The 26,060-nt window shown below is 44.2% G+C and overlaps 1 protein-coding gene and 1 long non-coding RNA gene across 2 annotated transcripts in view; one reads left to right on the top strand and one right to left on the bottom strand.

The window, feature by feature from the left end:
* Nucleotides 1–388: 388 nt before the first annotated feature.
* The window catches only part of LOC131264739 (sodium-coupled monocarboxylate transporter 1), a 37,380-nt gene continuing 11,708 nt past the window's right edge, over nt 389–26,060 (top strand). Inside the window, exons 1-8 of the mRNA XM_058267008.1 lie at nt 389–557; nt 627–842; nt 1,022–1,170; nt 5,349–5,510; nt 17,066–17,181; nt 18,971–19,134; nt 20,134–20,329; nt 24,428–24,550. Of these exons, the coding sequence (XP_058122991.1) occupies nt 389–557; nt 627–842; nt 1,022–1,170; nt 5,349–5,510; nt 17,066–17,181; nt 18,971–19,134; nt 20,134–20,329; nt 24,428–24,550 (1,295 nt within the window). The remainder of the gene's footprint in view (nt 558–626; nt 843–1,021; nt 1,171–5,348; nt 5,511–17,065; nt 17,182–18,970; nt 19,135–20,133; nt 20,330–24,427; nt 24,551–26,060) is intronic.
* LOC131266832 (uncharacterized) lies at nt 6,910–7,598 on the bottom strand. The gene is made up of 4 exons (XR_009178376.1): nt 7,504–7,598; nt 7,282–7,427; nt 7,131–7,208; nt 6,910–7,035 (listed from the first exon to the last, which is right to left on the bottom strand). It is a non-coding gene; the product is annotated as an uncharacterized LOC131266832 (long non-coding RNA).

Here is a 26,060-nt window from a genome sequence, read left to right as displayed (position 1 = left end):
TGTGATATTTTTAGTTCGTATAAAGTTTCACTTCCGTTAAATTACGCATTCAATAACGCGACACACTTCTTTTTCGTGTATCATTTCTCACAGGAACAAAATCTACAAAGCTTTACTGGATTTTCTTGGTTTGTCTGGAAATGTAAATTACTCGCCCCGGTTAAATTTCCGAAGCTACGTCGGCCACATTTGGACAACCCTGCGAAGAAACAGTCGCTGTAGCAATCCAGATCCGTGATTTCCTGAAGCTTCATCTTGCACTTGTCGATAGACGTCTTTCTTACCAATAAAAAACGCCATAGAAAACCGAAAAGCTACCAAGCAGGACGTGGCGATTAAAAATCTGTGCAAAAAGTGAAGAAGAACGTGTAGATTGCATTCCATCGGCATGGCTCTCGGTGGCAGAATGTATCTGGTGGTGGCGGTGTTGATCGCACTGACCAGCCCGTTCCAACCGGCGATGGCGCAGGAGGAAACGGATGACGAAACGAGTCGTACCTTCACCGTCTACGATTATGTGGCCGTTGGAGCGATGTTGGTCATTTCCATCGGAATCGGTAAGATGGAAAACGTCAGCCGTCTTAAAGGTGCATGTTTTACTTACCCCATGCTTTCCTTTCTTTCAGGCGTTTTCTACGGTTGGTTCGAGAAGAAGGGATCTACCGGTAGTGCGGAAGACGGTGGAGCGACGGCCGGCGCCAGTTCCAATGACTTTCTGCTCGGCTCGGGCATGAGCCTGTTCCCGGTGACACTCAGCCTGACGACCAGCTTCATCACCGCCATCGAGCTGCTGGGCAACCCGTCGGAGATGTTCTTCAATGGAACGCAGTTTTCACTGATCGGTAAGGAAGAGGGCGATGTTTGTGGTGCATTAAATGGTGGCTAGAGGCCTATGGGGGGACGGAGAAGAACGAGTTCCTTAGCTACCGCCGGAGTGGTGCCCAGTTTAACCGTTATTTAATTGCAATTTTCTTCTACTCCGGAATCTTTCCATGTTTGCATCCAACGTTATTCAACGCAGTGATATCGATGGTTCTGGTCGTACCGGTTGCGGTAAAAGTGTTCTATCCCATCTACTACAAATTAGAGGTTACCAGTTGCTACGAATATCTCGGCATGCGCTTCGACAAGCGGATCCGAGTCTTCGGTGCTGTGCTGTACATTTTGCAAGTAAGTATAATTGTTTCCCATAAAGTGCCCCGTTCCAGCGGGGTTCTTTTTCTTCCCCGCAAGATTTTCTTTTCCATTTTGTGTTTCTGAACTTTTCCACCGAACCGCGCCAGCTGAGGGTACATTTTGTGGCCGTATTTTACTCGCACATTCCAACTTCTCGCTACGACTTGCCAACCTGGCGCGCACACACACACACACACGGCTTCTTCGTACTTGGAGCTCTTTCCGGTGTTAAGCCTTTCGTCCCGAAATACGACTCCATTGTGCGCTTTCCGTCGGTGTGCCGTTCGGTTCTGTTTCCCCTCTGAAAACGTCCTATTTTATGGGTCTCTCTCGCCCTCTTATCCCTACCCCCCACACCCACACACACACACTCATCCCAGCCCGAAACGGTGGGGATAAACAATTCCAGATATTCGCACTTCGATAAAAATGGTCCCGATATTGTTGCGATCTGGTGCGGGAAACTTAGGTTAGGCTTTATGTTGCAAAAATCCGACCCTTGATAGCAATGGGTTTTGGGTAGGTGTGTGCTCGACCGGGGGTTTTCTCACCGCGTCCTGCACTTCCCTCGCATGCAAAAGCGCTTCCTTTGGGCCTGCACACACTCACACCCTTTTCTTTTCCATCGGGCACAACAACAGGAACGTTGTTACGGGAGAGAGAAAGTGAGTTTGTAGTATTTGCCTGCGTCGACGTGGCGACGGTGGGGAAAGATGTGGGTTCGACCTCGCATACGGTCGTAAACGGGACCTCACCGAAATTCATCCCTTTTTCGTTGATTGCTGCAAGCGTCCGGATCATCCGGTGGATGATGGGGCCCCGCGCTCGAATATGGGCCTGCAGCTGGCGGGTTGATGATGCTTTTGCGTTGATTATATTTGATCTTGTCTTTCATTTTTGCTCGTTAAATCGAATCAAGCCCGAAACCGCATTCCCACAAGTTCGACTGTTTGTTGTGTTGTACTATCTGTTTCTTCATCGTAGTCGTTTTCTTCTTGGGTTCGGAATGCTGCTGTTGAAGGGTGCGTTGATGGTGAAATGTGGATCCCCGTTTTGAAAACGGGGGACGGGGATTGATCGACTTCCCAGCCGAGGACTCGAGGTAGAGGCTTTCAACGCAGGCCAAACGTGTGCGGGGCATATGGATGGAAAAAAAGGTAAATCGGAAGGTTGTAAATTTATGTTTACCAACTCCCACTCCGCCCATCTTATTTGCATTTCTGCCTGTCGTTCTAAACGTCCCGGGCAAAGGCAAAACCGTAGGAAGATAAAAGATCGCTTTAAAAGAATTCTAGCCGGGCTACAGAAGCAAAACGAAGCTAAACTTGGCTCCGTTTGTGTGCTTCCCTTATCCGGTTTCCGATTCCGGGCGCACCGGCAGGCCGTGTGTTACCGATTTACCGCTGTGGGAAATCTTATCCCTCGGTAGAAGGCTGTTTATTTGAAGCAGAAAATTAAATCGTCGGCCGTATGCATACCACGCCCGCGCACGGGAGTTTCCGGGATACCTTATTTCGACCGTACGAGATAGGCCTGCCAACGGAAAGTTATGATCCCTAGCCCTAGACCGGCATCCGGCATGTTTTGATTCGTAATCAGACGAATGATTGAATTGTTGTATGTGCTTGCTTATTCCGTAATGGATTTCACACCTCTTAGATGTTGGGATTGGGAGGTAAAGTAATTTAGCAAAGCTTTTTTCACCCTCGTTTACGAGTCGTTGGAATCGTGTATGCAACGGTTGTACTTTGCAATTACATACGATTCAATTTCATATTTGCTGAATGTTGTAAACCATACTGAATTTTGGATTGGATTTTCCCTCTTATCGACGTTTTTAACCAAATGAACATAAAAGAAGTACTTTACTGTTTTAACGAAATAATTAGGGAAAATTCTTTAAATTTTCACTCCAACTTAAATAATTCACTGGAATCGAAAAATACCGCCACCGCAAATTTGGAATGTTAATTTTTTTCATTGGTTGAACTTTCCTCAAGGAGAGTAAATTGATATGAACATTAGAAATGTCAATAAACAGAGAATCAAAATCTTACAATTCTGTTTTCATAAAATAAGTGAGAATGATTCAAAACTGATTAGCTTCAAATGTGTTGCATATTTGATTGAATATTAAAGCCAAATTAAGAATAGATAACCGAAGTTTTGAAGAAACAAAAATAAAATAAAGTTATCTATGTTTTGTAACCAAGTGCATTTGAACTTGGTTGAACTTAATTGAATGAAGACAGTTTTACAACTCGTAAATGTTGTAAATATATTGTCGAGAACATTCCAACACCGCACGGAACATTTTTCCCAAGCTGAAGATCGCACTTTTCATTCCCAGACACACCACAAATAAAGTTGTGCCTATTATATTTTCCATTCACAAATATTTAGCAGTCACAGGCATTTCGTACGAAAAAAGAATCACGATACCGTAATCGTAAACTGATAATCCAGAGTGTACTGGAAAATCGATTAAAATATGTCCCTTGTATTCATTTGTATAATCCCATACACGCATTTCATGATAGGTTATTGTTCTTATTCCAAGCATTTTGTTTCAATTGTTTAATTAATTTTCCAATTATTTGTTCCATAAACCATGCTAATGTTTCCAATAGTTTCGTTTTTGCATTTATATTTGCCAGCGCGATTAACAATCCAATGTCAATGTTATTGCTCTTGGAAGGTGAAATGGCCACCGAGTGGCACAACTTACCCGTTTGCCGAAGCATCCATTCAGAACTAATCCCTTTTGCTGGCCACTCAGACAGGCGCACTCTCGCACGTGGCCAACTAAGGCCAACCTTGTAAGATTGGTGGAAGGATTACATCCTTCCGAGCCACTGCGACAGGCACTGATTACGTAAGCGAGGGTAAGGTAAACTTTATCAAGGGTGGATTAAGTGGGTGATGGAATTAAGTTTGATTGAATTTTATTCCATTCTTTCACTCTACGGCAAACGCCGCTTTCCTGTCTGCTGGTTTCCATTTTCATTTCCCTAGAGAAAAAACGGAAGAGAGGGAAAAGATAGGAAAAGAAGATAGAGGGAGAGTGAGAGGAAAAGGAAAAAAGGGAAACCATCGAGACGTCGAGGGAAAAGTTTCGTACGTATTTCGTTGTAGTTGCGAAAAGCGGCACATTTCAAATCTCCAAACCGATTGTCCGTAGCTACTGACATTTGTAGCTTTCCTGTTCTTGTGCAAATAACCGAAATTGCTTTCTTATCTGCCAGTTTACCCCCTCCTACCATCTCGCCACCCCAACAGTGTTGTCCTCGACATACCTGGTCTGGTGCAAGCAAGCTGTGCATGGGGTTTTGCGAGAATTACTGTGCTATCTGCGAGGATTTATGGATTAATTCGAAGCCTACCTTAAAAAGAGCGACACCCTTGGGAAGCCTCCCCGCTCCTACCCCCGCGGTTGCACGGCGGATGTGGGATTGTTCCGGCTTTTCTTTTTATGCTACACCGCTGTGTAATGTACAGCATGTACATGAACGACGTCGCACACGGCAAGTTGTGATTTATTGTGGGCGAATATTTATTACCATTTACTGCTGCTTATGTCGCTTACCTTGTAGTACCTGCTAGGGCCATTACTTTTTGTTTCCGTTCGCTTGTTCTCAAGTGCATCACGAGTGTGGGGTGTGGACGATGATTTAAAAGTATTGGTCGGGTGGAAAAAGGGGGCCTTGCATCTTTACTTCCGGCAAGGAAGTGAGTGTGTGCGTATACTGTGCTTGCGTCAATCCCGGTTAATCCTCTACCGGCAAATTTCTCCCACTCGAATTGTTTCCTTGTGACTGGGGCATGGATAGGGAGACCCTTTTCTGGAGCACCTATGACGCAGCAATCGCAGGACCCACCGTACGGCGTTTGGTAGTGGGTGTTTGCCTGTGCGCCTCGCACCCAATCCATCACCGTCATTTGAGATGGCTCGCTAGGACAGCGTCTAGGAAACCACACTAGTGCTCCTTCTGGTTGGTTCTTTTACCGATTTCAAACCATTCTCAGCGTCAAGGTGAAGTAGACTCGGGCGGAACTGTACTCTTGTACCCTTGGTACTCGCAGTTTTTCCAACTCCTGCTGGAACGGTGTGCATGAATCATTCCATTCTCGACTACTATTCATTGCCCGCTTCCGGTTTCGTTCCCACGCAGATGCTGTTCTACACGTCGGTGGCCGTGCTGGCGCCTGCCATCGCCCTCTCGGAAGCAACAGGTCTGAACCGGTACATCGCCGTCGTCCTCATCTACTTCGTGTGCATTTTCTACTCGTCCCAAGGTGGCATGAAGGCGGTCGTTATCGCAGATACGTTTCAGGTGAGTTCGTCCAAGTATGTTCATGCATTGTATTGCGCTCGATTTTTTCTTCAAGCCCTCTCGTTGTATTTTCGGTTCACTGGCAACTGTTTCTTGTTACATTGCCGTCCTGTGTACTGTTCCTGTTGAAGCGCTTGTGTTTGAGCATGTTCGTGGGATAGGAATGTTTACAGATGAGTGCTTACTCTTCCCCAACTACCCATTTGAATGCTATAAACTCGAGTTGAGCGGGTTATAGCCGGCTATCTGCAAATAATAGCCGACAGCGACAACTCCCCGCGATAGCAGCGTCTTCGCGGGCTATTTCAGTGGTGAGCGCGCGAGCACCCCAGGGCCTTGAGTTACTTTTCCCCGCGGTGTATTTGTTTCTTTCACTCCGACGCTTGGCTGTGACGTCACAGCCCGTGCGCCGAATAAATACGCTGAACGAAAATTATTTTGCTGACTACCCACGAATTACACGTTCTATGCAATGCAGAGATAAGTCTGGAATGAAAAATAGAAAAAAAGTAGAATAAATAATTATTTGCCTTAATAAATCTTAATCGACTCGATATTATTGTTGAACGATATGAACAAAGGATTGTTGTTATTGTGTGTTAAAGATATCTATTCAATATAGTTGATTTACGAAATTTTCTATATTGACTCGGTATAGTTGATATTCATAGTTTACGTTAGCCTTTTAGGTATAATAACTTTATGCCGATTTTTTAAACCTTATCTTAATACATAGACTCGATTATTGATAATAAACACTGATGCCATGCAGTAAACGTAAGCAAATTGTTAATAAAAAATTTTAAGTTTTCGAAGTTATCACTCTTGAAATCATGATTGGTGTAATCAGGATCGTAAATGTTTTAAATAATAAAATATCAACTTACCAATTGATTTTTCCGTCGATCAGGTATGATGATGGTGATGTCGTTGAAGGCATAGGACATCATATAATGTTTCCAAGATCAATTAAAGCGGAGGACGTCTAATGTCGAAATACACCTCCCTGTGTCCCACAGCGTTTGTATGGTTCTATTTTGATATGTCTTAGCAGAAAACTTACCTAAATAAATCCCAGAAATATTCCGCTGTACTGCAATTTCACCGAAGATGCTGTTCATAAAAGCGAAGTTAACCAAGGAAGTGATATAAAGAAGTAAAAACCTAGTGGCGTTGACCTATCGTGGACGTTTAGCTTGGATGCTTTGAAGAATGCGAATCCTTACACACATCGTGTTGGAACGTTCGTGCTGCCAAAAAAGAGAACATTATTTAAATAGAGATATTAACAAATGCTTTCGAATCGTCAAGTTTAACTTCATATCTTACCTGATTAGTACCGCTGATGATGATGTCATTCCATCATATATACCTAATTGATTCCGATTGTTTGTTCTGATGATACCAATCATGTGCGCATTTCCTCTGTCCGTCCAAAACGTAGCTGTTCATGCAGACTACATGTTAATACAGACTCGTTTGTTATGAAGAAAGCACAGAACAAACAAACAAGATGTACATACAGCTGAAATTCGAAATAAGCATAGCAATAGTAAATATATTGGTGGACAGTTTTGAAGTGTTTGTTATCACTCAAGTGATTTTATCAATCAATCTCACCTGATATTCGTCAATGCCGAACCTCTAGCTCCGCGGAAGCACGCATCCTCATAAAAGCTGTTGTGGCACCAGATGCAGCTGGAAGAATAGATTCATATTAATCCGTTATACTGACCTATTATTGATAAGTAATGTTCGTTTCATACTTCACCTGATTTCTTTGTTGATTTTTCGATAAAAAAAAAAAAGCGGAAGCAATACATTCACGCACAAGCTTAGAGGTTCCCGTCTATTCATCGAACGAGCAGCCGGCTGGATGGCATCTACACACAATGCCTTTCTTGCATTGAAAATACACTGTGATAATCAAACAATGTTATAACAATAATTAGCAACGTTATAAAAATTATCAAACACGCACATCACAACTCACCTGCATGTTTGAAGAAGTTTCTTTGGTGCGTTATTCAACGCCACGATACCTTTGTCCATGTACACCGAGCAGGATATGTGCAAGTCGAAACCAGGCCACCGGAATGATAAACACACCGGTTGCACTGAAGATACACCTTACACCGGATGCGTTGCTGAAATCACAGAACACAATGTGAAATGGGGAAATCCATTTCGGATAAAGTATACTTTCACTTCGACTCACCTGACTATTTACGATCCGGATGATGGATACACAAACGATGGAGATTTGAATCGATTGCTGCACTGAAATATATCCGTCGTGACCGAATGCAGTGCAACTGATGCAGCCAAAACTAGTCATTGCTAAACATGCAGTTTAAGTTTGTAATGCTGCAAGAACAAAATACAATAAGCGAAATGATGAAACATTTTCACTTCACCAGATTGTTTACATCTCGGCTGGTGCGGTTTCGTTACGATGATGTAGTTGCACGCTGCGGCTAAATTACGTTGCAAACTGATCTGAATCGTAGGTTGATCGATTGAGGGTTGATTGAAGATAAGAAATATTGTCCTGTAGCAGCTGAAATGTAAAATAACATGTAATTATCAGCGAAAAACTTTAGCGAACTTACCGTGCTGCGTTGTTTACTTCGATGTGTCAAAATCACTCTGCGTGTGAGATGCGCTGTGCGAACGGGAAAAAACACCCACACGCACATCGTCGCGCTCGTTCGATCGCACAAAAAGGACGCTCCTTTGCTATCGCGGCATCTGCGGCGGGCTATGTTCGAGAGCGGGATCGAAAAATTTGGCTAAGTCCGCGAGCGACGGGTCTCCGCCACTATCGCGGCATCTGCGGACGGCAATCGCCGAGAGTGGCATCGCAAAAATCGGCTAAGTCCGAGAGAGCTGGTTTTTTTTGTATGGAGTTTTCTCCGGCCTGCTCAATTTTCAAATGGAACCCAAATCCAGGCTGGTTGGGTCGTGCATGTCGTGTAAGCGGGGGTGCACACAATAATAGTGCGTTTATTTTGTACCTGCTCCCGGAAGCTCTTAGAAGAAGATTTGTTTTGTTAAAGAGAAAAAACATGATAAGCATTACATTAAATGAAAAGGAAAAATCCCGTTACATAAGCACACACGTCGTGGGGGAAATCAGAGATGGAATTTTCTTTTATTTTATTGTTTTGTTCGCTCTTTACTTTGGAGGAACAATCTTGCGCTTGTTCGTTTTCTTAGCCCCAGCAATGACGTTTTACACGGTGTCCAATATATTCATAGACACTGTTTTTCATCGAGCCGTAGTGGTAACGATACAGTTTATATTTGTTTTACATATTTTCCTAACGTTACACCTAACGAAATTGTTCACACAAGTCATCAAAATTTTTTTTATCATCTTTAACTGTTCATCTATAAGATGAAAACGTTTCAGGTTGTGTTGACATTTAAAAAATCTGAGAGTTCAACGAAATTTTTATATCGAGCTTCTAAGAAAGAATAGTAGGATTCAATAATTTAATATCCAAAATAGATCCTGTTTAAGTTGTTCAGTTAGCCCTGAGCGAGTGATTTAAGACAATTTTCAATTTTTTTAATTGAAAAAGCATGAACAAGTATTTATCCTTCTTTTGTCAAACACTGACAGGGCGTTAGTAATTTCCGAAGGAATCTATTTATTCTATAGTAGCGTCAGGTTAGGCTGATTAATATTACCGCAGCAGGTTTGATCCGCAACCGATGATGGAAGAATTTAATATGTCCACATTAGCCTAGTTCTATACCGCAATCTATTGAAATTGAGAGCAAATAACCATGAAATAGGTTTTAAAAAATCGTTCAAAGCTGGTAAAAAAGTTGGAGTCGGTATTATTCCAAAACAATTGATCTAAAGTAACATAGCTTATGATTAAAAATTAAACCAAGAAAATTCGACACAGTGGAAAAAACTAATTGTTGTTAGAAGGTGTATGAGATTACATTTGACACCGTGTATTTCAATGGATTCGTTGTTGAGGGCCGACCGAGCAGCGATTCGTTCGTGGAATCACTTCAAGAACCCTTGTTGGGAGAGCAAACCGAAAGCAGCATTGTTGTAAAGGGTGCGTTTGCGAGCTGCAACGTCAACGAGACGAATGATCAAGTGATTCTTTTCGCTTTACTTGTCTGTCAATGTCCTCCGCCCGGGCTCCCCCTGCCGGCTGCGTTTGTTTGCACTTGTCACCGCTCCCGCTACTTCGCTGGTCGCTCGTGTTGACACCTTCTTAGCGAAGGTTAAGAGGTGCGTGGGTGAATGGTGGGTAGATTAAGATGATCAAGTGGTGCCCACTAGCCTTCCGGATCCCGGGTGTCGATAAGTAGAGACGGCAAAAGCTCGTCAGAATGATAGGATTTGCCCGGTAATGAAGAGGAGACGGTCTGTTATCCTTGCAACGTGCGGCGCAAAGTTTTCGCCTGCTGGTAGGATGCTCTTTTGAGCGACATGTCGACACGTTGAGCTATTGTGGACAATGGAACATGCAATGGAAGTGCTTTGACTCAGTGATGCGAAGAATCTCAATGTTCGACGGGAGCACAAACAATGCCGTCGACAGTGTAAGGATGTTGTAGCACAAACTCATCCGTGCCTGGATGAAACTGTTGAATGAGTAAACAAAAAGATACATTTATTGTTAAAAGAAACAGTCTTGGGTAAATGACCTTTAAATGGCAGCGTTTAGAATTTCGCTTAAAGGCGTTCAGCTCGAGTTGTTGAGATACAATCTTCCGTCGCACTGCAGAAGAGTATGTGAACTTGAAAAACAAAGTAACGATTGTTTACATCGGAAAGAGTGTGTTTTGTTGCGACCTAAGATGGGACTGAAGCGTGTATCTTTTGTTCTTCGTTTGTCTGTTTTTGCGACAAAGAACCAGACGTGCTCGCCTGTTACTGTTGTCCTCTGTTCATAATTGTTCTATTTATTTCAATTACTCGATTAATTAGCGCCATAGTTGCAAGTGTCAGGGTCGTTTTGCCCCACAAACCTACGCACGTTGGCCTTTTATTGGTGTAACGCCGAAACAACACAACCTTGATCTCGTAATGATGTTATTTTCCAAACCCACACACCAAGCCTCACGAATGTGCTCGAGACTTACGAAAAGATCCCGTACGGATTAGGCTCCTTTCTGTCAACGGCGTTGCGTCACACGCTGCCTGCTCTGGAAAACTGCTCTCACGACAATTATTTCGCACGGTGTGAAACGGGAAAAGCTTTCCGCTGCTGCGAGAAGTGCCAATTGAAATCGTCCCCCCCCCCCGCTCTCGGTCACGAAACGCCGAAACGATACTGTCTTTCCCAGTGTTTTCGGTCATATGATGATGCTGGCAGAGAAATGGTTGTAATTAGACAAATTATGCATTCATTAGCACCACCCCCCCAAACCCCAAAATGGCGGTCGTGGCCAGCCGGTTGGGGTCTTCCTTAACGAAAACGATGGGTTTTTTTTGGGGAAAAGTCGGTGTCCGTGGTGGAGCTGGAAATTCAGCGAACGTGCGAAAACATCAGCAGGGCCAACAGCAAAAAGCCAGCGCTGGAAGGGGTGGGTGGGTATAAATATTTCCCCACCAACCCGTGCGCCACCAGGCGCCTCCATCGGGCGTTGTCAGTTCATTCGATTTCAGAAGGGACCGTCCCCGAGGGGAAAAGCGGAGCAAAAGTAACCGTTGCCATTTGCGTAAGACGGCCCAGTTGAAACCCTAATGGAAATTTATTGTTTCTTTCGCGCGGGAAGCCTCGGTGGAAGTTTGGAGAAGCATTCGCCGAGCGGTTGGAAAATATTCGTGCATATGGTTTCGTGCTTTGCTGGGAGGTACCCAAGGATGTCACCGTGCCTAACATTTTTGTTTGTTTGTTTGTTTTTTATTCTTACACCGTTTGACGTTACACACACTCACGCTGTTTGACACATGGCAGTGACAAGTTGCGCCACATCCCTTCGTCCCTGAGATGGGCTAATATTTCACCGGTTGACTTCGCAGGAGCACAACGGTGGCAGGCAACTTTGAGCGGCAAATCGACAAAGTTGGATCGCAAGGTGAACGGATGAGTGTAATCTCACCTGTGTACATTATTAAGATGAATAGGGCAACATTAGCCTCCTTTGGATGCTGCCGGTGGCCGACAGAGCGCAACAGGGAGGCAAGCTCTTCGTTGAGATAAAGTATTGGTTTATGTAAAAGCTGTGCTTAGGAAACCCTTCTCGGGGTGGTTACCAGCAATGGGGTGTGTTTTAAACAACAGTGTGGCATCGCGAGCTATTTTAATTGGTATTGGTGCGATGATGAGAAGTAGGCAACACCAGATTGTTTTAGTCTTTTTGTGGAGCGTACGAACCGAAATTCAACAGGTGTAAATAGAAAAAAAAAACCAACAAGCTGTGGAAAATCCCCGAGGGACGGGGTGCCAAAGACTACTAGAACGAAACACTTTTCTTCGTGCTGCCTTTCGGTTGATTGCAAAATAAATTAATTATCGCCGGTTGCGCATGCAAAGTGGATGAAACTCCAGAACGGGCGAATTCTTGCGGTAAAACGCATTTTGATGTATTAACGTTGATTCGTGAAAATTGCCAACCGGCGGGGTATAATCTGAACGAACGAAAAATGGTGCTAAAGAAAATTAACTCGCTAAATAATCGTTTGCTGCAATGAATCAAAATGATAAAGTCGTATCTATGGCCCCGAGACGTTTGGTGAACGACGAGGCGAAGGAAACAAATATCAAATTTCGAAGACGGAGCGCAGTTCCTCATGCTTTGTCCCTTAAGCTGGCAGACGGAAATACATCAAACAACTACAAATGGGACGCCACACCGCTTACGGCCACAACAGCGCACACACAGACCGACACACACTGGCAAATTCCACAAAAATGATGTGAATATTTCATCCGCCCGCGGAAAGTAAAAGATATAGTTGTGTGCCGCGAACGGAGTATCGCGGGCGATGAGCGGCTCGGTGGGAAATTCCATTCATTTTCCGCTCGTGCCAAGTTGCGGGATGTGTTTCGATCAATTTCTTTCCTCTCTTTCGATCGCGATCCCGTAGCGAGTTGGTTCGCTGCCACCAAACAAACTGAAACCGGAAGCGAAGCCGTGTGGGTGCCACCGAATGCCATCGAGTGATGCTTCTCTGACAAACGGCATCCGATTATGGCAATCAGTCATATGTAAATTTCGCGCGATAGGTTTTTCTTTTTTTTTTTCCTTTTCCCGTTTGGCCGGCGGGAATGCAATATGAGGCATTTGAATAAATATTTCCCGGAACGGCATTACCGGAACGGTGGTGTGGTTGTAAATTCGCCTCATTGCTCACACCCCGTTTCCGTTGGCGCACATGTGTGTGTATGTGTGTTTGTGTGCTAGTGTGACGTGATGGGCTTTAAAGAAATCACAGTGGAAAATTTATTTCCTTCCGTCACTTTGCGCCGATCGTCGTTTGTCGTCGGCACGTCGGCAAACCGGAGCGGTTCAGTCAATCATTCCGCGAGCTGGAAACGGAGGCGCGAGCAATCAAAGTTGCACCCCACTCCCCCTGCCACCGTATACGCGCCCTTCCCTCGTGGAAAATCGGGCCGAGCACGGGCATGAGTGTTTCGACGCCGGTGGAATATGAAATGTTGCTGGAGGAAATAAATAAAAGCGTGAAAAAATGAATGTGTGTGATTTTTCCGACGAAGAAACTGTTTTGCCGGTAAGTCCCGCTCGGCGAAACGGTTCATTGCCGTTCCCTTTGTTTGCGCTAGAAGAAGTTTTTCCCTACTTCCCAAGCCTCAGCACGGAGCAGTGAATTTTTCCGGGAATGAAAATTAAGTCACTTCACTTTGGTTGTTGGCAGCAATCGGACATGATAGAGCACATCCCTTTCCATTTCTTTTCGTTTTGCTCGGTGAGCAAGCTATCCAAGACTCGGGCCATCGATGCTGGGCGGCTCGATTTTTACGACGGGTTTGGCCCACCTAGAGATTGGGAAACGCTGTTGTTGCTGTGTACTTGCCCCCACTCTTACTCAAGCGTAGGGAGGCACTCCTCTTGGAGTGTTTCTTTTTGTTTGTTTGTGTGTATTAAGACCACCGCTGCGTACGAAGCTGGCCGAGCCCGCGTGGAATCGGTGCCGTTAAGATAAGAACCAGCCTCTGTCGTTTGCTGCGAAAGGTTCTGTTTTTTTTTTTTGGTGAAAGAGCGGAAAAAAATCTGAGCACGAGGAGTCACACGCAAAAAAAGGGCCATCAACTTCTAGAATGATGGAAGCACAGCGAATCCGAAAGCCGACGAGCCGAAGAAAGCCCGTCCGTTTTGTGATGATTTCCGTTGATAGCTGCTACTCATTGGGCAAGATTTATGCAGAATTCTCGATAAACCCACCCCTCATGCTCGTTGTTTGATGGTACACACGCACACACACACAAACAGGCAAACTTCGAACCCGGTCGTGTCGTTTGTCGACGTGACGTTTGCCGGGAAGGATGATTAGCTCTCGTTGTGGGATTCTCGGGAAGCATATTACCGCACTTCGCCGTTCGGTTTGCTCGAGCATGTCTTCGCGCCCAAACTGAGTTGCAGATTGCGGAGCTCCGCGACATTTCACATGCTAACGGGGTTATAGATTCCTGAGTAGAAGGAAATCAGATTAGATGTGCGCTCGCATCCGGGGCCATTGGAGCAATTACAGCGAGTTTTAGGGGGCGGGGAGAACGTTCACGTAATGTTTTCGGGTGAACTTGATGAATGAATTTCACATGAAAAATTGTAACGCCTCAAACATATTTCGATTCGTGTAATTGCGTGGCTCTTCATGTTCCAATTTCAAATCCTATTTGGTCATTTGGTGGAGAGAAGGAATTGATGTGTTCGAAGAAATTGCTCCGCAAACGATCATATAAAGACGGACCCCAATTGCACGGAATCTCAGATTTCCTGATAAAGATGTATGATTTTCCATTATAATGTTTGCATGTAATCGATTCCGGAAGCGAGGATTATGAGTTTATTACTTCACCGGTACCTGAAAGTGTTTGTTCGACGCACATAAATCATTCTCGGCATCTGTAATCAAACGTTTCGGGATATGTTCACCAGGGTTGGTAGCGTTGGTTTTCTTAGTTAAATATGTCGAGCTATAAATGAGATCCTCTTGCAATTAGCTGCAAGAGTTGGTAAATTTCCGGGTTAGAATCTGTTTCCCAGTTTATTCGATTCATGTCGCTCCTTTCTGAACTATTTGGAACACAAAAGTGAATGTTTGTAACGAAAGGAACCTCCCGTTTGTCAAACGATGTGTTGACTAGATCGTAACCATTCTTCCGGGATGTAACTATTTTGTCGTGGCGTGTGTTTTCCTCCCGGGAACGGTTATGACGGCACGGGAGCACATTCCCGTTTATGGGAATCACGCGTGACGCCGGAAGTGACGATGAATAGTCACCGCCACCGACAGCGACGGCGGGAAAGATAATTTGAGAATAAATAAGAAAATGGTGCGCATAAAAGCAGGCGAAACGACTTTTTTGTTTGTTTGTTTGTTCTCCCTCTCCCCCTCTTCCTATAACACGGCTTGGGTGTTAATATGATGTTATGCTGGTTGATGATGTTATGCTTTACCGTTTTTGTTTCGGGGTACGGAGTGATTGTTTTTATCAGTTTCTGGCGCCAGCTTTATTTATCCCTGCCATCGCCAAATGTATTTCCGCTATAATGGTTCCGCCTGCTAGAGCTGGGGCTACCCCTTACGCCGTAGGAAATGAAAAAGACGCCAGACTGGGTGTAAACAAAAACAAAAAACACATTTCTAAAACGAGCGGGGTGAAACCGCGGGTGCCGAAAGGCTCCGTTTACCACGATGCTGTTAGTTTGTGAACTGTTTACCCTGCTTTTGTTGCTCGGAATGGGAAACAACATTTTTGAATGGTTGTGTTTATTATATTGCTGGTTGTGTGGGACAATAAAAACCGGATGGAACTGTGTGGTATGGGTGACGGCGCCTGGCTAGGGGTCTTCATTGTAGCTCCGTAACAGGGAAATTTCATTCACGATATTTTTCTTCCAAGAGATTAACTTCTTGCTCTATTATTACCTTACGAATACAAAGAAAGTACAGTTTTCGGTTTCACGTCGCGTTCAATTAGTGGATAATGAGAAGGATTTCAATTTTCAATTAATTTAAAAAGTAAAAATAATTTATAACAAATTTGGAATAAAAAATGATTAAAAAATGACTTTGAAATATTTTAAACTAATACTTATACTTCAGTAACGTTAAAAACAGCTGTCATTAAAAAAAACGGTTTCCAGTCGAATTCATTTGCCTTTTCCGGTAGCACCACTCTTGTCTTTACGCGAATGTCCTGCACAGGGAATGTCCCGATGAAAAATTGAAAATCATCCAACCGGGACGAGCGGGCGAAAACTTCATCTCGCAAATCAGCTAGCGTGCGTACGTGTGTACGTGTAGGCCCGCTCTCTTTGTGGGATTACCGGAAGCCGACGAGCCCCGAAAGGGATTCGCACCAAATCAAATCATCGACCAGCCGCGGCGGCTTGACGAAAGCGAAACTTCAAACATGATTTAGAAAGTTTTATTGTTTGCTACTTAGGCCGACGACGGTTTGGAAATGGCGGATTCTCCACCAACCAAGTGCTGGTGCTCACGGGGTTGGACATTACATTCTTTAAAAAAAAGAAACTGGGGACTGACTTTGAACATCGCGCTTGCCAATGAAGAGCGGTGTCAACTTTTTGCAGAAAATAGCTGACACCCCGGGACGAAGCTTTTTTCCCAACATTATTATCATCAACCGAAAGAATGAACGAAAAACGGACGGGATTGTTGTTCCGGCCGAGCAGTGCGTGTCCGTGCGTACTTTGGAAAGGGGAAACCAGTGGGTGCCAGCGCTTAATTGAACGCTTTTCACTTCCACCCCGGAGTTGGGAAAATTAAATGGGGAAGTGATTTCGTTCCAACACAAAGTCGAAATGATGGAATGGAGGTGGGAATGAGGAGGCGAAATGGAATGGAACCGGTCGCAAGGAAAGAGGGCCGAGGGCGTATCATTTATCATTTGGGTTTGTGTTTAGCATGAAGTTGACAAAGCTCGTCTCCGATTGTCCGGAACAGCTTATTGCAATAGGGTAGCGCCGGAAGTCGGAAGGGAGGTGAAGATTACTGATAAATATCTGGAAAACGACGGGTCGTTGGGGAGGTAGGGAAGGCGTGGGGATGGGTAGCCCGAAACGCTTCCAAAGTCCTAAACCGGGAAAGGATTGTCTGGTTAATCTATGCTCGCTTGATTTCATGCTCATTGAAGGGAAATGGTTAGGCCTTGGTATTTTTTCAGGAAAATAAATCACTTTAATTTAATAAATGTTTCTAAATACTTTTGAGGTTGAACGTTGCCCTGTCCTCCTTCTATTTGAAATATTCGCAGTGGAGAACAAAAACTTTTTAATCTAAACACCAGCTCCTCCAGCCTTTTCACTGAGATTTTCACTTTTGTTTAATCGTTTATTTTTCGCTTCTCTTTCTCTTCCCTCGACAGGCTTGCGTGCTGCTGCTTTCGCTCATATTAATCCTCGCACTCGGGTCGCACTACTCGGCCGCCCTGCCGGACGTGTTTTCCCGCGCCTCCGAACACGACAGGATTGAATTTTTCAAGTAGGTTTCACATTTAATTAAAAATCACTCCTTCATGCTTCGCCATCGCTGCAAAAGGGCACCAACACGTGCATACGATTCATCCACGGCGTTCACAACAATCAAGCAAGTACCTTTGTATGGACGTGAAGGTTTTTAAGGGGAAAGCAAACCGTTCTCCCGGTCCTGGAACTTCCCAGTTCATGGTACATTTTCATGAAGTTTGATGATTGTTTAAAATACGCGTGACTTCTGGCGCATATGTGGAAAGGTCGGGAAAATGGTACTCGTTTATTTGTTTATTTTAAATCGCGACAAACGTTCTCGCCAGCTAACAATCGCGCCATCTCTTACGCGCCTTTTGTTGTCACTCGTCATCGAGAATGATCTTACTTTTTTATTCTCGATGGCAAAACATCGCCCGGAGGGTTGGTTGATTTTATCGCCACCTGGTTTCCGTTTCCGGTCTGCTCTTTGCGCGGGATAGGTCATGTATTATTCAAGCACTTGTTGTGTTTTTTTGTCGTTTATATTTTTTCCCACTGCCCCGCCACCCCTCTCGACCTCGGCTCGTGCCCACTCACGATGGCGCGCATCGGTTTCATCATTTTCACCGTCATAGTCGCTGTCGCCTTTGTCATACACGCCGCTGTCGTGGCCGAGGAAAAAGCACTGTTCCCAGCTCCATGGGATTCCTGGAGAGCACTGGCAGCACCCGGAGCCTCGAAGCTGAACGGAAGTTCATAAATATTAATTATGCACATAATTTGCTTTTTTGTGTGAACCACTGGGCGCCTCCATTGGTGCTTCAGCTTCGGCGCGCTTGGGGTTCCCACTTGGCAGCGCGATCCGAAAGACGATAAACAGTCACCGGTGGGTCACTAGGAAAAGTATGCGAATAGAATAACAACAAGAAGAAAAAACTAAAACTTAACCGGTCATGGAAAATTGTATTATGTTTCGTTTGGTGCCGGTACAAGAAAAAGGCCTACTACGACGTTGCTGACGTTGGTTGTCGCACTTGAATGTTAAAGCGAGTGCCACAAGTGTGCGGGGAGAGTTCTGAGAAAAATTCTTTGAAAACACAATAAATTTAAATAATCCACTAGAGTAAAGCTCGGCATTTTCGTCATTTTTGGACAGATTTGTTTATTCGGGAGGGAGTGGATAAAACAAGCCTTAAGGAAAAAAGGAAAAAAAACACATTCCAGGAGTTAGACATTAATTTTTACCAATTTTCATTAGGGTTCCATGATTAACTTTGTATTGTTTTTCTTGTACATTAAACTAAGTATACTTTGTATAACTAAGTATAATATAAACTATAAAACTAAGTATACATATTTTATTGCTTTATTTTGTTACACTTTCCTTTAATGTATTGTTTTGTTTTTATTTTCGTTTCCGTTTTGCTGTGGATCGCCTGATCGCTATCATCATCTGTATTATTCACTTGCTCCCTTGGTCCGGCGTCTGGCTTCACGATAATGATCATTCTTCAACGGTTGAAAATGTACGGTGATGTCGATTCGATGAAAAACCCTCCGCGCGGCGAATGACAATGTTATTTTCGGTCACCAAAATGAAAACCCACCCTGGCTGGTGCAATCTTGGTGCAAAAACAAACTCCCAACCCCAAAACGCGGCGGGACGCTTCGACACGAATGGAATCCGAACCGAATCGAACCTGCCACATGCGCCGCATGTTCCGATGACTTGTGACTGCGGTGAAATCCGTCCGGCTGCTGTGTTTCCTGTTTGTTGTGCTGCTGCTTCGGCTTGTGTCACTGCCTCTTCTTCTCCACCGCAGCTTCGATCCCAATCCGACGACCCGCCACACGGTGTGGTCCGTCATCATCGGCGGCTTTTTCTACTGGACCTCGCTGTTCTGCACCAATCAGGCGTCCGTTCAAAAATGCATGTCATTAAAATCGCTGAAAACGGCCAAACGTGCACTCTACTTCTCCCTGCTCGGTAAGTGCATCCGCCTGGTTGTTGGGGTTTCCTTTTTATGTAAGTTTGTACGTGGCATCATGCGTGGGGTTATATTTTTTTTCTCTCTCGGTGCTCTCGAATCGATTTTCGACTTCCACTCGAGTGTCAGTTTTTTTCCGGCCGCCACTATCTTCGCACACATTCGCACCCGCACGAAACGAGTGGCAAAAAAGGCTCCCTTCGCGTTAACAGCTTTCAATGGACCATCGTTTGATTTGTGACAATGTGAGTGGAAAGGACATTTTCCATCCCGTTGGAGGGTTTTTTTGCTTGTTCGATTTTTTTTATTTTGAATCACCTTACGATAAATGAAATATGGCAGAAACCGGTTGGGTACATGTAGCTAGTTGTTGCCAAAGATAAAAATGCATACGTGAGTATTAAAGTTGTTAAAATGATTTTGAATTTTTCCTCGAAATTATTGATCAAACCAGCAGAAACGTTATGTTAAAAGTTTTTTTTAAATTAATACTAACAGTATGTGTTTCTTTTCCTTCTATCCAAACGATTGGTTTAACATTTGAACAACTTTTCCTGCCCTAAAGTAACAACTACATTAGTTTTCCCTTCGTTAGGTCAATCTCTGGTACAGGTGCTCACTCGTTTGACGATGTTGATTAAATGTTTGTTTGTTCAACGTTTGTGTAAATCAAGTTAGTTTTTTGTTCATTAGTATATCGCAGCATCAACCAAACGTCGCGGTTTGGCACGATCCACCCCGTCACCCGGGGTTTTTTTTTCAATCTAATTGATATGTTTTCGATTGCAGTTGCGGCAAAACTACTGCCTTTGGTTGAGTTTTGTTTTTTCTTTCATTTTTCCACCGGAAGCTCCTTCTCTCGTAAAGCGTTTTTCTTTTCGATGGCTGCTTCGGTTGTTGACTTTGTTCGCTGCGGTCCGCTGTTCATGTACCCGAACGTGTAGCTTTACCATTTCCTTATGCTCTGTTTTTCGATCCGATTTTTCCCCCCGTTCCAGGATTGATTGCGGTGTTTTTGATGAACTTCTATACGGGATTGATGACTTTCGCACACTATTCCGACTGTGACCCGCTGGCCGCGGGCCAGATCACGGCCAAGGATCAGCTTCTGCCGTACTACGTGATGGATGTGTTTGGTCACATCAAATTCATGACCGGTATTTTCGTGGCCGGAATTTTCGCCGCCAGCTTGGGGTAAGTAATGGATGGGTTTTGCCGATGTTGGATAGTGGCACATTTTCCGTGTTCTTTCGCAGCATCCCGAAGAAAGGGAACCTGCAAGTGTGAGAACTGTGATACTATCTGCGTACTATCACACCGTTATCGAATAAATGAACGTATTGCAATCTGCGGTAAATGATCGAAAAATTGTAATCCGACTAGATATAATTAGATCAATCGGGAGAGAACGCGAAGGGCACGGGGAATCGACGAGGAGGATTGGTGCGGTTCGCGGTGAATATGTGTTCGCTGTTTAATCAGTCATTAAATTACAATCTGCTGCAACGCTTACGGCGGAAATCGTTTTGTTCCGTTTTCAAGAGTGGTAATCTGAATGTTATGGTGGACAATTAGCACAACCTACCGATTAGTTTATGCTGGCACGATTCCGGGATATTGTCGCCCGTTACCAAGTATGCTGCATGCGTACGCCTCGTTATGGCTTTTTCGAGTGCAGGTTCGAGTGTTCGGTGGGTGAGTGGTTTACAAATGAAATTAATTATGATGGCGGCGGGCAGTTTCTTGATTGAATCAGTTGGAAAAACATAAAACGTTCGCAATGGTTGTGATATGTATCCGTGTGGAAATTACGAGATTTACCCAATGATTTTAAATACAATCGAACCTGGTTAGATAGGAACCGTATAATGGAGAATGTCAAACCATACAGGAAGGCTGCTCTAGCAATACTCTTCGACAGGCTTTACTGTTCTAAAACCTTTGCCTTTCCATACGCAGCACTAGAACGAAACGGTTCTTGCGTCATGTTTGATGAAAGCAGCTGCCGAAGGGCGCTGTTCAAGCAATCAAATCAAATCATTTGTCCACTAGGAGCTACTGGCGGTAAATTATCTAGAAAACAGATTCCATTCAACAGCGATTGTTCGAGAATATCCGCTTCCGCTAGTTTCTTGGCCTGTAGCTACGATTAGCATGTTGCTGAAGAAGAAAGGATTAGATTACTGATGAGCCAGGCGAACGGGTTCAAGTAGATTCAGATCCGCTCGGGTTGGCCAGTAATTCATTCGAAAATGTAAGGCCTTGTCATGTGCCGGTATGATTGATTAATACGAAGCTTGATGGTTGCTGAAGGATGCAAAGAAACGACTTCTTTGTAGAACAGCACATTTTGATGAGCAGTTGTCGTTGATTAGGCATATAAGTACCTAACTGCGTAAATCAAATGCCTTGGATGGTGGAAATATTCACCTCGCTGGCTTTCAAATATTAAAGTATGAAAAACAAAACGTTGTACGTTATGTTGAAGTATGGCAGTTGAAGTTATTTTCGTCTTCACTCATATATAAACCGTTCCAAAGAGCAAACTATCGTGATTGATATTGACGAATATCAATAATGGACCGCACTAAATCACCATCACCAAGTCGCGCTCGTTCCCCTATCATCCCAAAAGAGCGCGGACCCGTGAATCGTTGCGAAAACCTGCGGGAACCACGTGATGTCTGCGGCTGAGTGCGTGGCATTTGCTCGCAGAAGCAGCAAAGCCCGGGCTTTGGTCGCATGATGGCCGTACACTAATCATCTCCATTGAGCTCCGGGCTTCCCAAGGTTTCCCATCAAACATCCTATTAGCTGCAGGATGTGCGGCGGTAGGGCGTCGTAAATAGGAAGCCCATGAAAACCGGGTCCCACCCATCTCCGCCGGGTCGTCAGACATCGTCCCCGTTGTCTGGCCGTGTGTGTGTGTGTGTGTGCATCTTGGGTGTTTTGTGCGGGTCTCGTCCGCATCTCTTCGTCGGACATTCGCGAATTGAGACACTAATCTTGGGTGCCCGAATTTTGATGGACGTTCGGGACGACCTTCTGGGCGATGTTTCGTGTCGAGGGTCTGCGTCTTGGCCGCCCGCCCGGTCCTTGGCTAGGTAGACCCGTAGGTTTTGATAACTTTTTAATAGACCCGATTAATCAACTTTACGATCATCCATAAAAGTATGGAGTCCTTCGCGTTCCGCCGTTCCACCATCGGGATGCTCGACCGAAGATAATTTCTCCGTCTCTTGTTGCTCCTTCGCTCCTTCCGGTCCGGTCGTCATCGGCTCGTAATGATGTGGGCAGCGCGAAACTGGCACCGGGAGCTTTCCCATTTACGACTGTTAATTTGGATTGATTTTACGAAGGAAAAATAAAACTCCCGCAGGGAATTAAAACTCGTCCGAGGCGGGCGTGGAAAGGAATGGAAAGCCTTCTCGGCCGGTCGAAAAATTTCCACTCGAAAAGTCACTGCACTGGGTGGATGTTTTGAAGCCTTCTTGAAGCCCGTGGCGGGACGCGTCAACTGGATTGGAATTGATTTCCGAAGCTTTCCCAACGGCAATAAAAATATCAAATCATTCCCGCACAACTCATCCCCGGGTTTGTTGCTGTTCAGCTTTTGTCTTTCTGTACTTCATCTTGCAAAGGAAAACTTTGAATGCGAAACGAAAAAGAAAATCGCCTGAAATATGAAGTGGTCGGGAAGGCGAATCTTTTCCGGCATGTTGCGTCCACCGGTTAGACCCTGCTCATAAAAGAAAAGGCAAATTCATGACGGGTACCTTTCGGCTTCGGGGTTTTGTTGTGCTGTGCCCCCCGGTTTCGAAATCGAGTTTCCCGAGAGCAGAGGATCAAAGCAGAAAGCACCCAATTTCTTGGACCACCGATCTTACCCGGATGGGATTTACATTAAAAAAAAAGGCAGACTCATTTTTCATTTCGCTTCCGGAACGGACGGTAATTACCGCAGCGCGCTCCGAAGCTGGGAAAGCTGTTCGTTTATTGGATTTGTGCTTTCGTAATTGATGAGCCGTAAGCATCGCAATTGAACGATAAATTACGGTGGAGAGGGAAAACAATAGTAGCGCCGGTCTGGAGCAACAATTTCCATTCGATAATGGATGCCAAAGGAAGCCAAGACCGGGGATGGATGGTTGATGATGCAAGCATTGTAATTTATGCATTTGGCAAATGTTTTATGACTGTGTTATGAGTTGGAGTTTTTTTTTGAGTGAGTGATTTTGACGAATGATTTCATTGGAACGATTTGGAAATTAGCTTTTATCGATAGTCTTCGTAGTTTGTTAAATTCATTTAACTTCATTAGTTTTTTTCTTTCCGTTTCCTGTTGCAATGGAAAACATATGGCAGAAAAGAGCTTCCTCAAATGCCTCATGACAACTCCGTTTAAGCGTTCTCTCCTGCTGCGAACCGTCCTCAGCATCAAACATGAAATAGAAACTGTTTCTAGCGGAAGTTTGCTGCAATAAGAAGACTTCAAATTTGATTGTCATAGAGCAGCAACTACGAAACGAGCCGGAAAGTTCTTCCGGTGACTACACTTGCGTTCCGTACCATGTTCTCCGCCCTTATGTCGCACCTCGCGTCTGCCTCGGGCATGCCATTTGATGGGGAGAATAAAATTAACATTCTAATAAAATTCTTCCTCCGAACGGCACCTTCCCATTGGACTCCGTCCGTGTGGCCGGTGTGTGTGTGTGGGTGTGCGAAGCGTGGAAAAACGGCCGACCGTGTGACTGCTTTTTGGGTGCATCATTCGACTGGCTTGGCAAACGCGTCCACGGCTGAACAGAAGACCGGCGCCGACAAGCACCAGTTCCGGAAGCCACTTGAGCTCGGAAGGTCTCGGAAGTGGCCGTGCTCGTGTAGCTTCCTTTTCGCATTATCACTTCAGTGTGCCGTTTGCGTCGTTTGGATCGTCGGATCGTGCAGTGCCGGAATCGACCGCTAGTGTCTTGTCTTTTATGTTGTTATAATAATTACATTCGTATTTTGCGCACCAACTTAGCGCGTTGCTGAGGCCACGCTGAGACGACCGGGCGCGTTCACCATTTTACCTTCACACTCACACACACACACTCCTTTTCCTTGTCCCACGACTCCTTCCTACTTAAATGTATCACGTCAATGTACGTTAGCTTCGGCGGCAATTAAGGATGTGGTCGGTGGGGCCCATTTCTAGTAACCGTTTCGGTTCGGGCGAGTGTCTCGTATAGTGGTGCGATCTATCTTTCTTACTTCATTTTCTTTTCGCTTATTTTTCACCCTATCCTGTAGAACTGTCGCGGCAGCCCTCAACTCGTTGGCCGCCGTTACGAGCGAGGATCTGCTTGTGACCGGCATGGAGGTGAAGATACCCGAAGGCAAGGGTGCACTGTACGCCAAGTGGATGTCCTTGGGGTAAGTAGGGTGTTGTTTCTTGTGTTTTATTCCATAACGTCTGCACATGTTGCTATGCTTTCGTCCGCGCCAGCCAAGGGAAGTATTTATTCACAACGGTTCGTGAACGTGAAGAGAGTCCGTTGGTTTTCCCTTTTTTGCCTGTCCGCTGAACAGCGAAGAAGATATTTTCTGAGCGCTAAAAAAGGGTTTTCTGAGTATGATATGAAAATTTTAGTAATATCATAAATCAAGTAGAGGAAAGTGGGGCAAAGTCCCCCGGTGGGTTAAAACGCATCGGCATGTGTTATGTTAAAAAAAAGTCATTTAATTAAAATTAAATACGCCATTCAAATTTTTATTTTGAGCTGGAAGTCCATTTGACTTTGCTTCTTGATGTATGCCACCTTGTGTGGGAACTGCACATATTGGAGATACTGCTCCACATTATCACTATTTTTATTTTACAATCCGAGGAGGATCATAGGGTAAGCAAACCGAGGTACTGCTTTGAGTTCTGAGGTTTCGAGGGCCCCGTTCTTTTTGTCCATATTTTTTTCAAATTTGGAAAATGTTACAATCATTTTTATTCATTGCAAAAAATTGTTTGTCTTATCCAATGTGTGATAAGTTCGTAAATGTATTTTCATATGAAGTAAATTAAGAACTTGAAAAGGTGTGAAATAGTTAAGAATAATTCTTCGAATAGTTTGGAATTGGATTAGCAGCTTCTTGTACATTTTCAAATATAGTAATAATGTTTAACATTGTATTATGTTTTGCTTTTTGAAACATTGTACAAAAAAGTATTTTTCATTTTTAAAACGACTGAAAAATTGTTCCTTGGAAACTGAGTCCGACGGAAAGTAAAAATTAAGTTTCTTGTCAATTTTGTTCAAAGGTAATGATTTTGATGGAAAATGATTCTCCTGGAAAGTTATTGATGGTTTCGCACTGCAAACTTTTCAATGGAATAACATTAATGAAAGTTGTGGTTTAATTTAAATTTGATTGGTTGTTGAAAATGAGTGGCTCGACCTAAATTGAAGTTATATAAATGTTGAAATAAAAATATTAATGGTGAATGTATTGCAAGTTCCTGGAGCCTTCAACTAATAACTGCTTGGACCCCTAGAATGCTCAATCTACCGCTGCTCACAATAAAAAAGTGAGGTATTTTTCTAAATGGATTGTGAGAAATCAATTGTTCTTTGCTTAAGGCGTGCATCTTGCCTCACCTTACCTTAATTTTTTTCCTTCTTCTATACACTGCTGTGTTTAGTTCTTACTTCAACAAGAAACACAAGAAGCTTAATGCTCATATCTGTTCAATTATTGATGTTAGTTATACATTGCAACATCGACTAGCACCAGAATACGAACGCAAAGAATCCTCACGTAGAGCACCACCACTTTCCGCGGATGTCAATGAATCGCATCGTGCGGAGAAAGGTTATATTTCCGTCCGGTCGCTTTTCCCGGCCAATGGTTACACCGTAGTAAAGCCTGATACGGCCGGCGATGGGAAAAT

Source organism: Anopheles coustani, chromosome 2 (assembly GCF_943734705.1).
Source record: "Anopheles coustani chromosome 2, idAnoCousDA_361_x.2, whole genome shotgun sequence".
In the NCBI taxonomy this organism is placed as follows: Eukaryota; Metazoa; Arthropoda; class Insecta; order Diptera; family Culicidae; genus Anopheles; species Anopheles coustani.
This window is presented reverse-complemented; position numbering and strand designations above follow the sequence as displayed.